This window comes from Natator depressus, chromosome 6, assembly GCF_965152275.1.
Source record: "Natator depressus isolate rNatDep1 chromosome 6, rNatDep2.hap1, whole genome shotgun sequence".
Lineage (NCBI taxonomy): Eukaryota > Metazoa > Chordata > Testudines > Cheloniidae > Natator > Natator depressus.
In genome coordinates this window covers 113,905,057-113,919,253 of record NC_134239.1, presented here as the reverse complement: position 1 = coordinate 113,919,253, position 14,197 = coordinate 113,905,057, and the positions used below count along the sequence as shown (strand labels likewise).

The window sequence follows — 14,197 nt, the reverse complement described above, 5'->3', positions numbered from 1 at the left end:
CTGGGAGTTTTTTACCTGTGACTTAGTGGGAGCAGGGTTAGGCCAATGCCAAACACTTCTGAAAATCTTTTGTAAATTGGATAGTCCTGTCCAGTATTTATGATGTTGTTAATCGCAGGACATTTCACATGTAGCTGTTTCAATATTGAATAAATAGGTTGCTAAAATGTGGGTGTTGATGTTAATTGGCGGAGCAGTGTAATTCAGCAAAGATTTCTGAAATTCATCAGCTTCTCAGTGCTGTTTCCTTTGGCTTCATTCTGTTCTTTGTCAGGAATTGTGCTGTAAATAAATCTAGAAAATGAAGTCTATGGAAACAGTTTAAAAGGAAGCATGTTCCTGTTTTCAGCTCTATTTTGGCTTCAGTCGGTGAATACTGCTTACCAAGTGCAAATTTTATTTTAAGGACAAAGAAGTGGGCCAGTCCAATAGGTTTCCAGGGCTTTTCACAGCCATTTAGAATATCAAACTTCCATTTTTTGGCTCTTGTCCATTGGTACCAAGAGTTTGGGTGTATTAGGGACATAGCAAGCTCATCTCCTAAGGGCTTGTCTGCAGGCCCGGGTGTGTTAATTAACCTCTCCTAACCATGATCTTTTTCCTAGTGTGTGTATATATTGCAACACCTTTTAACTTGACAGAGCAGGTCAAGATGTAGGCTAGGTTTTTTTACCTGAGTACACCTTCACCTGCTTATTTGAAGTAGAAGGCACCGCAGTTTGTCCAGGGTAGGAAAAAAGTTGTGGCTAGACTGAGGTAAGTTAATACACCAACTGAATCTCAACCCATTTTTCTAATGTAGGTAAGTGCTCAGTAGAAACCTCGTAAGATTCACCAAAAAAACCCAGCACTTTTTCCTTCGCTGCTAATTACCACTTTTGTCAATCTACCGATACCCAAACTTAATCCACTGTATTTTTTGTTTTGGCCTTTCTAGCAAGTTGGGGGTAGGGATGAGGGAAAATACCTGACATGGTTACAGTTACAAACTTAAAATAAGCGATTCTTTGTATGCGAGTTGTTGTTTTGGTAGACTTGCATTGAAATGAACCAGAATGGCAAGAACATTTACTCCAGCAGCTTCCTACAGTGTAAAATTCCCCACAGGACACTTTCACTGCAATTGGAGTTTCTCCAAAGGAATGGGGTGCGATACTAGAGCATCCATTGCTGAAATAATTGTGGACACGTTCCTGTAACCTAGTTCCTGTAACCTAGTACCCGCATCTCAGATCAAAAATACTATTGGGGGGGGGGGGGGGATCTCAAAGCAGGCGAGAACAACCAACAAAAGCAGAGATATTTTGTTAAACGCTGTATATTGTATACAAGCATTGCAACACATTTAGTGTCCTCTCTGACAGCCCAAGAACCCTGGGCAGTGTTATCTGGTACTGGAAAACATATATTCATTTAAAAAATGGCATAAGTGTGTGATGAGTTGTCACTATGTGTCGAACTCTTGCATGTTTTTGTTACAATGTACTGTGAAAAAGCGAGGGTGTGTTAAATAGTTCTGTGCTGTGGAGATGCCTTGTACATTTTGGCTTTGGCAGGCCTAATGTTGAGATGTAATGTGTGTATCTTTAGACAATGTGTTGCCCTAAAGATTGAATGTGCATTTTAGAAATTTTGCTATATATTGAAGGTCCTAGTTATTGTATTCATATTGCAGGGACTTGAGTCATCTCCTGTTTGTAAAACAATTAATAGCTGTAATAATGGATATATACATTAAAAGTGTTTTTTTGAACCCCAACTTTTACATCTAAAAACACATGGGATTTTTCACCATTCATTGAACTGGTTTGACATTATCAGATAATCAAGCTTTATGTTTTTCAGACTCTTGCTGAGGCAGATGGTAATCTGAGGTCATGAATAACAAATGTCATTGCTTACATTTTCTCAGGGAAGAATGGACAAAAGCCATCCAAACAGTAGCAGACAGCCTTAAGAAACAGGAGGAAGAAATGATGGATTTTAGATCTGGTTCCCCTAGTGATAATTCAGGTGCTGAAGAAATGGAAGTTTCTATGACAAAACCAAAACATAAAGTGGTAAGTTAGTATAGCAGGATCAGTGTTTTTAAAGGGAACCTTGTTACATGTGCACACCTAGCTAATGCCACAGCTCCAAGCTTTGAGTCCAGCGTCAGCTGTCAGCCAGTAATCCTTTAGATCCTGAATAATTATAAGGGGAGGAGCACTATTAGGTATACTGAATCCAAGCGAGAGGCAGCCATTAAGACACCCCTCCCCCCCCATAGCAATATATTTATTTGTGAGAAGATCCCACTCTGTAAATTATAGTAAGGCTTTCTTCTGTGCCCTTGCCCCTCTCACTTCCATTTGTTCCCAGAGTTGTGCCTGTGTTTTGGGAAAATGAACCAAAACAATGAACAGCAAAAGGATCATGCCTGTCAAATTGCATCATTAATGAACATGCACCGTATGCTTTGACGCTTGGTTATGCTACAAAATTAAATTTATACCAACCTGGGCAACTACCCATATGCCACTCTGAACCACGGCTGCCATCAGTTTAATATGACCCCTACTGATTGGGCCCTTAGCATCTTGCCGGAGGGTTCCAGTAGGATGCTGCAGGTGAATTTTAAAAGGACTGGACCTCACTAGCTTGGCTAGTGTGTCATGGAGGTGGTGGAAAGTTTCTCAGCTCTGGTGAGCTGATTCATTCTGAGTAAGGAGAGGTCTGAATGACTGACTGTTCAGATCGGGAATAGTCAATAGGTGGTTCATGGGCCAAATCCAGACTGCCAGACGCATTTGAATGGACCCTGACATCTTTTTATTTACTTCTTATTATCGTTGTTGTTATTTTTGAATTATTTTCTCTGGAGTCTGGACCTTGACTATGTTTTGACCAAGAAATGTGGACCTTGACAAAGAAAATTGAGTACCCCTGGTTTAAATCCTGAAACCAATTGTCCCACACAACCAAAAGTGCAGTCTTGCTTTTGTTAATGCATTTCAAAGTGAACTAAACCAGTCCTTGCAGAGCATACAGTGTGGGAGTAGAGTTCATCATGCTTTCAGGGAGCAAGAAAGCTGTTATCAGGAGCATCTCATAATCCTTTCTAGCAAGGAACTTGTGAGCCCCTGGATACACAGATCTTCTTGGCACTATCCCTTGAAGATGCTGGAATAGGATCTAAGAGACAAACCCTTTCCTATTTTCCCTCCACCTTTTCTAATAGAAAAACAAACAAGAAGGAGAAAGATAGTCTGTGTGCAGTGTGGTTTCTGCACATTTTCTGGCACTGTTCCGTGGGTCACAGCAAAGCTGATCCCCCATAAATATGGGGAGACTTATTCTCATGTCAGAACCTCAGAGTGGGAATCAGACTGACAGATCTTTAGAATGAGAGATGTGGATGGCCTTCCCAAGCTTGCGCACTGACATAGGTTGCGTGAATAAAACACCTATTTTGGCTCTTACCTATTTCACGTGAAGAAATTCTGTTACATGGAGGAGAGTTTTTTTTCTTTATTAAGCAATTCTATGGGTTTGAAGTGTCATATCCTTGGAAGTGTAACAATCATACTCTTTTTGAAGAACTAGTTTTTTATTTTAACTCTCTAGAAGCAAATCATAAACGGTATATGCATCATTTTAACTGACCAAAACAGTAAATTCATCTACTTTAGACAGTATTTACATGTATTATGAAGTTGGCCATGACCTATATTTAACTTAAATATCTTTAACAGACCATGAATGAGTTTGAATACCTTAAACTACTGGGAAAAGGCACTTTTGGCAAGGTCATTCTAGTCAAAGAAAAAGCAACTGGACGATATTATGCTATGAAAATCCTGAAGAAGGAAGTTATTGTTGCAAAGGTGAGTAAATTAGAACATTCTGGGCCCAGTTCACCCCTGGTGTAACCCTCTAGCTTCTAAAGAGTGACCTCAGGGTTGCAATTTACCCTGTGTATGTGACCACGTATTTGCTGTTGTTAATCGAACTCTTGTTCTTTAGTGATTGCATTGATAACTTTCTCTGGGTGGCATTGCAGGATGAAGTAGCTCACACGCTGACAGAAAACCGGGTTTTACAGAATTCGAGGCACCCGTTCTTGACAGTAAGTGTTCCTCCTTTTTTAGTACATCTGGTAAGCAAATTGAGCATTGTGACAGCTACGGCTTTCCTCCTTATTATCATGATGATAAAACAAGTCTCACAGGTCTGGGTTTTTAACAGTAAGTAGTGTTTTGGGGTACCTTTATTTTTGGGGTGGACAACTTGCGACGCTTTCAAAGATCCTGATTTTCAGAGCGTAGATGCTCAGCACTTCCTGAAAATCAGAGATGCTTTATGGTGTCTCAGTTTGGGCCCCCAGAATCATTGGTCACTTTTGAAAATATACTGTACTGTGTCCAGTCTATGGCATATGTTTGTTTACTTTTTATTACAGAATACTGTCAGAGTTGACAAACCCCAAAATCTGATCCTCGCTTCCTGCACAAGATGTTATTGATTCAAATGTGCCACCAGATTGACATCATTGTTTGTATATAATTGTATGCTTGCATAAATCAAAATATATCTTCAAACCAAAGGGCTGCAACTGCCTGGCTTGAAAACCTAGCTGTAAGCCTGGGTTATGACCCAAACAAAATAAATCCAAGGGTGTGGCAAACAAGATGATGGAACTTGTGATGCAGGAATGTACATGACACAACTGGATGAAGGCACTTCATGACATTTCATCACTCTCCGTTCCTGTTCTGTTTTTTGTGAATTGATGGTAAATGCATATTGACAGAATTTCTCAATCCCCTGGCTGGCTGTCAGCCTGGAGCAGCAGCAGTAGAGAAAGCAGAAGGGACAGAGATATAACTGTCCAATAGTAATATAACCCTTTGACAATTTTTTTTTGATCCATGTGTGTTTTTCCAGAATTGATCCCTACTTTAGTTAAACTCCCATATCTGACCTATATGTTGTTTTAGTAAAACCACCATGGGATCAGTGATGAAGAAATGCTGCTGAAGAATGTATCAGAGAGAAGTTTCTATAAAATATTATTACAATATAATGTATTTTCTCTCTGTCCCTGTTTCTAAAACTTCACTGAAAGCGCTTTTGTAAATCTTGATATGGGATCTCTGCTAAGTCTTTGTTTAAATTTGTTTCAGGCTTTAAAGTATTCCTTTCAGACACATGATCGTTTGTGTTTTGTTATGGAGTATGCTAATGGAGGAGAGGTAAGGAAACCACGTTAAAAGGCTTTGGGATTTTCCTATATTTTTTTGTATTCAGTTTCATGTTAGGATTTGCTGTCTTTGAGCCCTCATTAACTTACTCATATATGTAGCCCTAACTCACATGAGTAGTCCTACATCAGTGGGGCTGTTCACATGAGTTAGGACTACATACATGAGTAAGGATTTTCAGGGGTGAGCCCCTAGTTAACAAAAATTATACTAGTATCTTAAAGTCTGTCTTTATTGGTGCAGGAGGTTTATACATCTTGTTGCTGCTTTCTCTACACCGTTGAAGCTTTTTGTATTATAATTTCAAAGCACACGGTACTTCGAGGACAGAGCTGTAAATGAAAACACATACTGTGAGACATTTCAGAAGAAGAGAAATCCAATTTATGTCAAATAAGGAATCTCCTGCTTTTAAAGTAATGCAATAAAAATCTGGTTTAATAAGTAACGAGCTAAGAAATTTTTTTGATTTGTTTTAGTTGTTTATATATACTGATAAAAATTAATAGTACATCAAATTGTCAAATAGAGCAGCTATGAATTTGAAATATATTATTACACTTACGTTTAATCATTTAATTTATGGTGCAGCTTTTAGAATGTTTCGGAGCACAGCTGTGTCCGGGGGAAAAAGGTTCCTTTCTGGGTAAATATCTGATTCCAGGCAGGATTGTCTATAACGTATAGTACATAACTCAGAAGTATGTGCATTCTAAATGTAATAAATTCTTGCTGTTGTAGTTGTTTTTCCATCTGTCAAGAGAGCGTGTCTTTTCTGAAGACCGGGCTCGGTTTTATGGAGCTGAGATTGTATCAGCACTGGATTACCTGCATTCAGAGAAGAATGTGGTTTATAGAGATTTAAAGGTACTTAGAAGACTGTTCATTTCATAGGCTATTAAAAATGGGTTTGGACTATTACAGTTCTTAAAGTCACAGAAGCTGATTACACTTAAATACAATAAATCTATCCACCAAACTTTGTTATAACAGAAATATTACAGCTATATTATTGTTGGCCATGATTGTTATAAGATCTCAAACTAAGCACTTGAATACTCTACTGCTGCAGAAAGCGAATTTTTGGGATTGATTCTCCCCAAGTGTATGGAACCAGTGCCTTGGTAGAATACGAAGGGGCACTCTGTTATTGGGGATGCATCTTCACATGGTTATGAAATTAAAGAATTGACCACTTTATTATGAAAAAGACCCTGGTAGTTCTTCTAAGTGATGGAGGGTATTTGTGGTGTCTTGGTCAATTTCCCACTCTATGTACAAATTCAGACTGTGTGAACATTCTGCTCCCTTGTCCTATTTTTCACTTGCAGTTAAAACTGGCTACGTTTTCCTTGGCTTTTCTATTTGAGGGGGAAAAATGAATCATACAAACTTTTGTGTTCTTTCTGATTAAGAATGATGGCTGCATTCCCTCACCAGAAATGTATGAGAAGTGCTATTACTATTCTTTCAGTCCACAGTTCATTTTAGAAGCCATCTAGATGAAAGGCGCTGTGTATATAGGGATGTGGATAAACTGGAGAGAGTTCAGAAAAGAGCCACAAGAATAATTCAAGGTTTAGAAAACGTGCCGTATAGCGAAAGACTCAGGGAGCTCAATCTAGTTAATTTACCAAAGAGAAGATTAAGGGGTGACTCGATTACAGTCTGTTCAGTGTCTACACAGTGAACAAATATTTAATAATGGGCTCTTCAGTCTAGCAGAGAAAGATATAACAAAATCCAGTGGCTGTAAATTGAAGCTAAACAAATTCAGTCTGGAAATAAGATGTAAATTTTTAACAGTGAGCGTAATTAACCATTGGAGAAACTTACCAAGGGTCATGATGGATTCTCCATCACTGACAATTTTTAAATCAAGATTGGATGTTTTTTTCTAAAAGATCTGGTCTACACATTATTTTGGGGAAGTTCTCTGGCCTGTGTTATATAGGTAGTCAGACTAGATGATCACAATGGTCCCTTTTGGCCTTGGAATCTATGAATATTCAAGCTGTTGTGAAATTCAGTAGGAGTTAAGCACCTCTCTCTCTGAGGCTCCTTTGAAAACCCCACCCTATAGCATAAGTACCGTCAGCATATAGAGCTTTATTTTCATGAGCTATGGGTAGTGCCATCGGAAATGGATAGTGCCAGCATTCTCTCAGTTTTTATATAATTATCAAATTCTGAGTAAATTTACAGCATATTTACCATGTACAGTGTGCTATTGTAAATTGATCCCTTAGCTTTAAATTGATCCATTGTTTTTGTCACTGCTGCAAACCTCTGTCAGTATTGAAATGGCCTATGAAAGATGCTCTAAGTAAAAGCAGGGGCAAAGGAGTTTCTTTGTTTTTAAATTTGTGCTTTTGCTGACTGTAACATTTAAGAAGCTTAGATGTAGTATGACTGTTTTCTGTATTCTCACTACATGTATGTCAACTGCCCAATGATCTCAAGTTACTTTTCTGAAGTTATCCCTAAGGGAAATGATATAAATGTATATTTACATTATATGTGCTTTGGTAGCTAGTATAATTCTTATCCCAGGGTGAACAGGGCTGAAAAGAATAACCTGCAGAAATCCAAGTATTTTACAAACTCACTCAAGTCTATGGATTGTGTATCTAATGACCATTTTAATTTGGATTTTTATCTAAGTTGGAAAATCTTATGCTGGATAAAGATGGACACATAAAAATAACAGACTTTGGGCTATGCAAAGAAGGTATCAAGGATGGAGCAACAATGAAGACTTTCTGTGGCACTCCAGAATATCTTGCACCAGAGGTACCTTTTATTACAGCTATTGTACCTAACTATATTCTTAAATAAATGCCATTCTTGAGATAGCAGAATTGTTATTTAAATATTTCCTGTACTAACTGCACTGTTTATTTGTAAAAATGTGTATATTTTATGATATAGATAAAAACCTTTTTATTCATAGTTCTGCAAAATTTCATTAGTATAGAGAAATGTTAAATGTTTTCACATAGGTTATTTTCTTCTGTCTGTGCGTCTTTAAGAAGAGAAAAGTACAGTTCACTTCAGGGAGTATATAAAAAGTTATAATTATATAGCAGGATATATTTTATATTAAATTTTTAAAATTAAATAGCTATAGAAAAATATTTTGAATATATTTCAAATCCTTTAAAAATTAAATGAGTAACTTTTGTGATGGATGTGGAACTGCTCTATATAATAATTTATGAATGCTGTATGTTGATGTGGTTATTGGGATGCTCCCTGTATGAATCTATTGGTCTAGTTTAATAGGGGTCTGTAAGAAAGAACAAGCAGCCTGGGGAATAGCATGGCTCAAGACAAGCCACTTCTCAGCAAACCCTAAAGAGACATTTAGAGACAAAGCCAGGACAGGAATGGTCCTGGGAAGCAGAAGATCAAAAGAACTGTGGCAGGATTGAAAAGGAAGACTTGAGGAATATGGGGAGTGGTGGTTAGGAGGAAGTTGGTCCAGGGGAACCAGATTGAAGGATAGGCACCCAAAGGGGGTATCTGAAGAAGTTACCCTCTTAGGTTACCATCAGAGGATGGTAAGGCTTTAGGTAAGATAGACTGATGTTCTAAAATCTGTTCTTCAAGTGATGTCCCTGTGGGTGCTCCACTTCAGGTGATTGTACGCCCCTGTGCCTCTTGTCGGAGAATTTTTACAGCAGTACCCAGGAGGGCTGCACATGTGCTCTCTTTGTATTGTGCTTGTAGCGGCAGTTGACTAGCTGCCAACCCTCTGTCAGTTCCTTCTCCATCACCCGTGATCCAAGTCAGAGCTTCAGCAGTGCCTCTGTACGACTTACCTTTAAATTTAGGATTAGCTGTATAGTGTAGTAGATTGAATAGTTAGGTAGAATTTGTTTCCTATCCCTTTTTCTTTTTCTTTTTTCTCCCCATTTTAAAAAAAAAATTTTTTTTTCTTTGTTTTCATTCACTCCTCTCGGGGATAATTTTATCTGTGAATGCCTGGGTCTCTGGGCTTTCAACGTTGCCTCTCCTGCCAAGAGGCAGTTCCAGTCTCAGATGGACATTCCTAGTGTGTCTGCTGCTTGGGGGAAACGCATGTACCTCAGAAGTTTGGATGGACGTTCCTAGCATGTCTGCTGCTTGAGGGAAACTCATGTACCTCAGAAGTTTGGATGGACGTTCCTAGCGTGTCTGCTGCTTGAGGGAAACTCATGTACCTCAGAAGTGCTTTTGTTGCCAAAGCAAGGAGCTTAAACTCATCTTCATGGAGAAATCTCTCTGCCCAGCCTCTGACCTGAGATCACAAACTCCTCCTGATCACCGCTTGCATACCTCGGCTTCTGACAGACTTCCCTCACTGATTCTGCACAGGAAGGACCTATCTCTCAGAAAAAAGACGAAGAAGAGAGCTACCACTTCTCCTATGAAAGGAGTCTTGAAAAAGAAGCGTTCTCCAACTCTCCCTATCATCAGTACAAACCATGCCACGGCTAAGTACCTACTAGTGCCACTAAGGCCAAAGACCCTAAGTGGGCAGGCTCTCAGAAGGACTGCAGAGACAAGACCACCCCTTCTACCATGACACCAACTGCAGCAATTAAACACTCCGTATTGAGCACCTCTGCAGTGCTTCAGCTTATGGCGCCATCTCCTGGCCCTCTGGCGCATAGTGTAGAGACAGCGGTACCAAAGTCTACTTTACCTCCTTTGGTACGGACATAATCAGCACCGATTCTCCTGGTGCCGCAATACCTCCTGGTACCACAACAATTCCCAGTACTGCAACAATTACAGATTCCATCTTTGGTACTGAGATCTCTTGGAATGCACCAATTTTTCCGACATAAGGACTTAGTAGTTGCTGCGGCACCAGAATCACCTCTTTTCAGTACTGATACAGCGTCGGTACATTCGGCACCATTATACAGACAGACAAACAGATCTGCCTCTCCTTTTTCCAGCGAGGAGGCCAATGATGAGGAGGGAGATGTTTGTTCCTCACACCACTCTTCACCCATCCAGAGAATCGACAGACCAGATCTATAGGAACAGCCAGGACACCGCTCCAGAGCTGGCACCCAGGGGTAGTATGGACATCCATGGATGCCACCACGAGTGTCATTCCTGCCATACTGGGACCCGTAGGGAACATTATTCCAAGCTTCCCAGTAACTCCAGGGAAGGACAGAGATGCTTCCCATCAGCGTCAGAGGATGGGCTCTGTGAGCTCCCTGAGGAGACTCTTAAGGAAACAGGAGGCTCTAGATCAGGAGGCCACTTCTGCAGCTAACACCTCCTCTTCCTCTCCAGATGAAACCATCATGCTTCTGCTACCTACAGTAGGAGACAATTTTAAGCAAGTTCAGGAGCTGTTTAAAAGAATTGCAGACACGCTCCAAATCCCCCTGGAAGAGGTTGTTGATTCCCAACACAAGTTGGGTGGACATATTACACACATCAGCCTCCTGTAAAATAGCCCTTCCTACAATGAGGCACTCATGCATCCTGCCAAGACTATCTGGCAGACACCCACAGCAATCCCCCCACTACTTGTAAGAGGGTGGATAAGAAGTGTTGTGTCCCATTGAAGGACCTAGAGTTTCTATTTTCACACCCCCAGCCAAACTCATAGAAGCTGTCAACGAGCAGGGCAGGCAACACCATTCGAGGACCACCCCATATGATAGAGTGGAAAAGATGGGATCTTTTTGATCACAAGACCTATTCATCAGCAACATTATAGTTCAGAATAGCCAACTATGAAGCCATGATGGCGAAATACAATCACACAGATTACTCAAAACTGTTTGAATTTATTGACATTATCCCTGAAGACAAAAAGGAGCAATTTAGGTCAGTCATTTCTGAAGGCCATCTCCTGGCAAGAACAGATCTTCAGGCATCCTTAGACTCAGCAAACACAGTGGCAAGATCCATTGCAACTGCCATAGTAATGCAATGTGCCTCTTGGCTCCACCTGTCTGGATTCCCAAAGGAGCTGCAATCCACCAGAGAGGATCTTCCCTTTGAAGGTCAAAATTATTTGCAGGTAAGACTGACGAGTCCCTCCATGCATTGAAAGACTCTAAAGCGACTCTTCGGTCTTTAGGCATCTACACACCTGCACAAAAACGAAAACAGGTCATATATTACCCATCAGAACACTCAAGACCAGTGCCTTACACACAGCCGCAGACGTAATATGACGCCCAGAGGTAGAGACAAAGACCCACAAGACGTAGGCCACTCCCATCTCAATCTCCTACATCATAACAGCCTGGACCGAAATATCAAATTTGATGGTTTGGTTGAGGGTCCAAGAGACCTCTCCCAATTCCAGTTGCTGAAACCTCTTTCTACCAACATGGCAAATTATTACTCCAGACAAATGGGTGCTGGAAATTATCATCACCAGTTAGTCCATCCAGTTCACTTCTATTCCCCCCACCTACCCTCACGAACACCTTCTGAGATAGGAAGTAGACCATCTCCTGCACTTGGGTGCAGTAGAACCAGTATCGGTACAACACAGAGGGAAGGGATTTTATTCCCATATTTCTTAATCCAGGGTTTGGAGACCCATTCTTGGTCTGAGAAACCTAAACAAATTTGTCAAAACACTTTTGTCAGGATGGTTACTTTAGCAACAGTAATCCCATGAGAGGACTGGTTTTCAGCCCTCGACCTGCAAGACTCATACTTTCATGTCGCCAGACATCCATCACACAGGCGGTTCCTCCAATTTGTTTTGGGACAAGATCACTATCAGTACAAGGTACTGCTCTTTGGCCTCTCCATGGCCTCTCAAGTTTTTTCCAAAGTTCTAGCAGTGGTAGCAGCCCATCTATGCAAGCAAAGGGTCATGATGTACCCATGTTTAGACAACAGTCTACTCAAAGCCCCCACTTGGGAAGAAGCCATCAAAGCCACACAAAAGACAACATCACTTTTTACAAAACTCAGTCTCCAAATAAACATCAAAAGCCAACAGTGACACCAGTACAAGAACTAGAATTCACTGGGGCTCACCTAAACTCGTTGGAGGCGAAAGCTTCACTACCGCCACAGAGATTTGTCACTAGTGAATCTGATCAACACTACAGTGAACAGTCCACAAACATCTTCCAGAACTTGCCTCAAACTACTAGGCCACATGGTGGCAACCACCTCCATCGTAAAACATACCAGATTACACATGGGCTACCTACAAGGGTGGCACAGGACAGTGTATATCCCCCACAAACACAGTCCGAGCAAGCCTCTCAACATACCACAAAAGGTCATGAACTCGCTAGAGTGGTGGTCCCATTCACACAACGTGTGTGCAGGGGTCCCCTTTCTACAGATTCCCCCACAATGATAATCACAATGGATGTCTCCCTAGTGGGCTGGGAGGTCCATCTAAACAACCTGACAGTACAGCACAGGTGGTCTTCTTCAGAATCAGCACTGCACATAAACGTTCTGCAACTGCAAGCAGTTCGCAACCCATGAACCCACTTTCTGCCTATGATCAAGAACAAAACCATACAGATCCCGATGGACAACGTTGCTTGCATGTTCTATATAAACAAACATGGAGGAGCAAGGTCACGCTCCCTCTGCGCCAAGGCTTTAAGACTGTGGAACTGGTGCATCCATCATAACATCACCATGTCAGCCTCCTATCTTCTGGGACGTCACAACACCACAACAGACATGTTAAGCAGAAAGTTCTCCTACAGTCGTGAGTGGGAAATAAATACCTCGGTGATACAGCATGTATTCCAGCGATGGGGTTTCCCCACCGGAGGTCTACTTGCCATGAGTCAGAACAGCACATGCCCATCATTTTGCTCCAAAGTGGGGTTGGGGCCAGGATCCATAGACAATGCCTTCCTCCTCAGATGGGCTGCACCTCGTTTTTATGCTTTCTCTCTTACCCCATAGTTGTCTAGGGTCATATAAAAGATCAAGACTGACCTATCCAGGGTCATCTTGATAGCTGTCACATTCTTCCCTAAACTTCATAACAACAGGCAAAAAGCAGCACTTCATCCTCTAGGTGTCAGAAGGGCACTAGCCTTTTATCTCAAATGGACTAAACTATTCAGGAAGGCACCAAAACTGTTTGTTTCTCTGAACTACGGAGAGATCCAAAGGAGAAGCTATATATAAGCAGAGACTCTCCAAATGGATTTCAGAGTGCATTCATCTCTGCTAACGCCAAGACGAACTTCAACCCCCACTGGGGGGTTAGACTGCATTCTACCAGGTCGCTCTCCCCGTTGGTAGCCTTCCTTAATGCTGTGACTATTAGACATGTAAAGCAACCACTTGGTCCTCGGCCCACACATTCATTCAGCACTACGCAATCAAGCAAGATTTGACATCTGACACTTTTTATTAGGACTCACGGTCCTATCATCTGATCCAACTCTGAAGCCCCTCCTTTCCACTGAGGGGCACTGCTTTACAGTCACCTGAAGTGCAGCACCCACAAGGACATCACTTGAAGAAGAAGAGAGGGTGCAGTAACTGAGGTTCTTCGAGATGTATGTCCCTGTGAGTGCTTCACTACCCACCTTCCTCCCCTCTGCTTTGGAGTTTTTGCAAGGTCCTCTGCAGTTGAGAAAGAACTGAGATGGGGATTGGCCACACAGCGCTAGTTAACCACTGCTACAGGTGTGAGACAGGGAGAGCGCATGTGCAGCCTAACCGGGTAGTGCTGTCAAAGCTCTCTGACTAGAGGCATGGGGCGCCCAATCACCTGAAGTGGAGCACCGACAGGGGGACACATCTTGAAGAACCTCAGTTACTGCACAAGGTGAGTGACCCTCTTTTTTGCTCTAAATGCTTTATTCCTTCTGCAAAATAAACCATCCTTTAGGAAAGCTGTTTCGTCACTGTACAACACTGGTCAGACTCCCAAAGGGAAGAACTACAGGTTGTCAGAGCTCACTCAGACTTGCTGGGTAAGCATGATT

General features: G+C 41.4%; 1 protein-coding gene across 3 annotated transcripts in view; it reads left to right on the top strand.

Annotated features, from left to right (window-relative positions):
* The window catches only part of AKT1 (AKT serine/threonine kinase 1), a 108,777-nt gene that overhangs the window by 61,223 nt on the left and 33,357 nt on the right, over nt 1-14,197 (top strand). For all 3 annotated transcript variants that reach the window (XM_074956344.1, XM_074956342.1, XM_074956343.1), the window contains exons 5-10: nt 1,913-2,060; nt 3,735-3,866; nt 4,043-4,108; nt 5,166-5,234; nt 5,985-6,110; nt 7,908-8,036. In XM_074956344.1, coding sequence (XP_074812445.1) covers nt 1,913-2,060; nt 3,735-3,866; nt 4,043-4,108; nt 5,166-5,234; nt 5,985-6,110; nt 7,908-8,036 — 670 coding nt within the window. The remainder of the gene's footprint in view (nt 1-1,912; nt 2,061-3,734; nt 3,867-4,042; nt 4,109-5,165; nt 5,235-5,984; nt 6,111-7,907; nt 8,037-14,197) is intronic.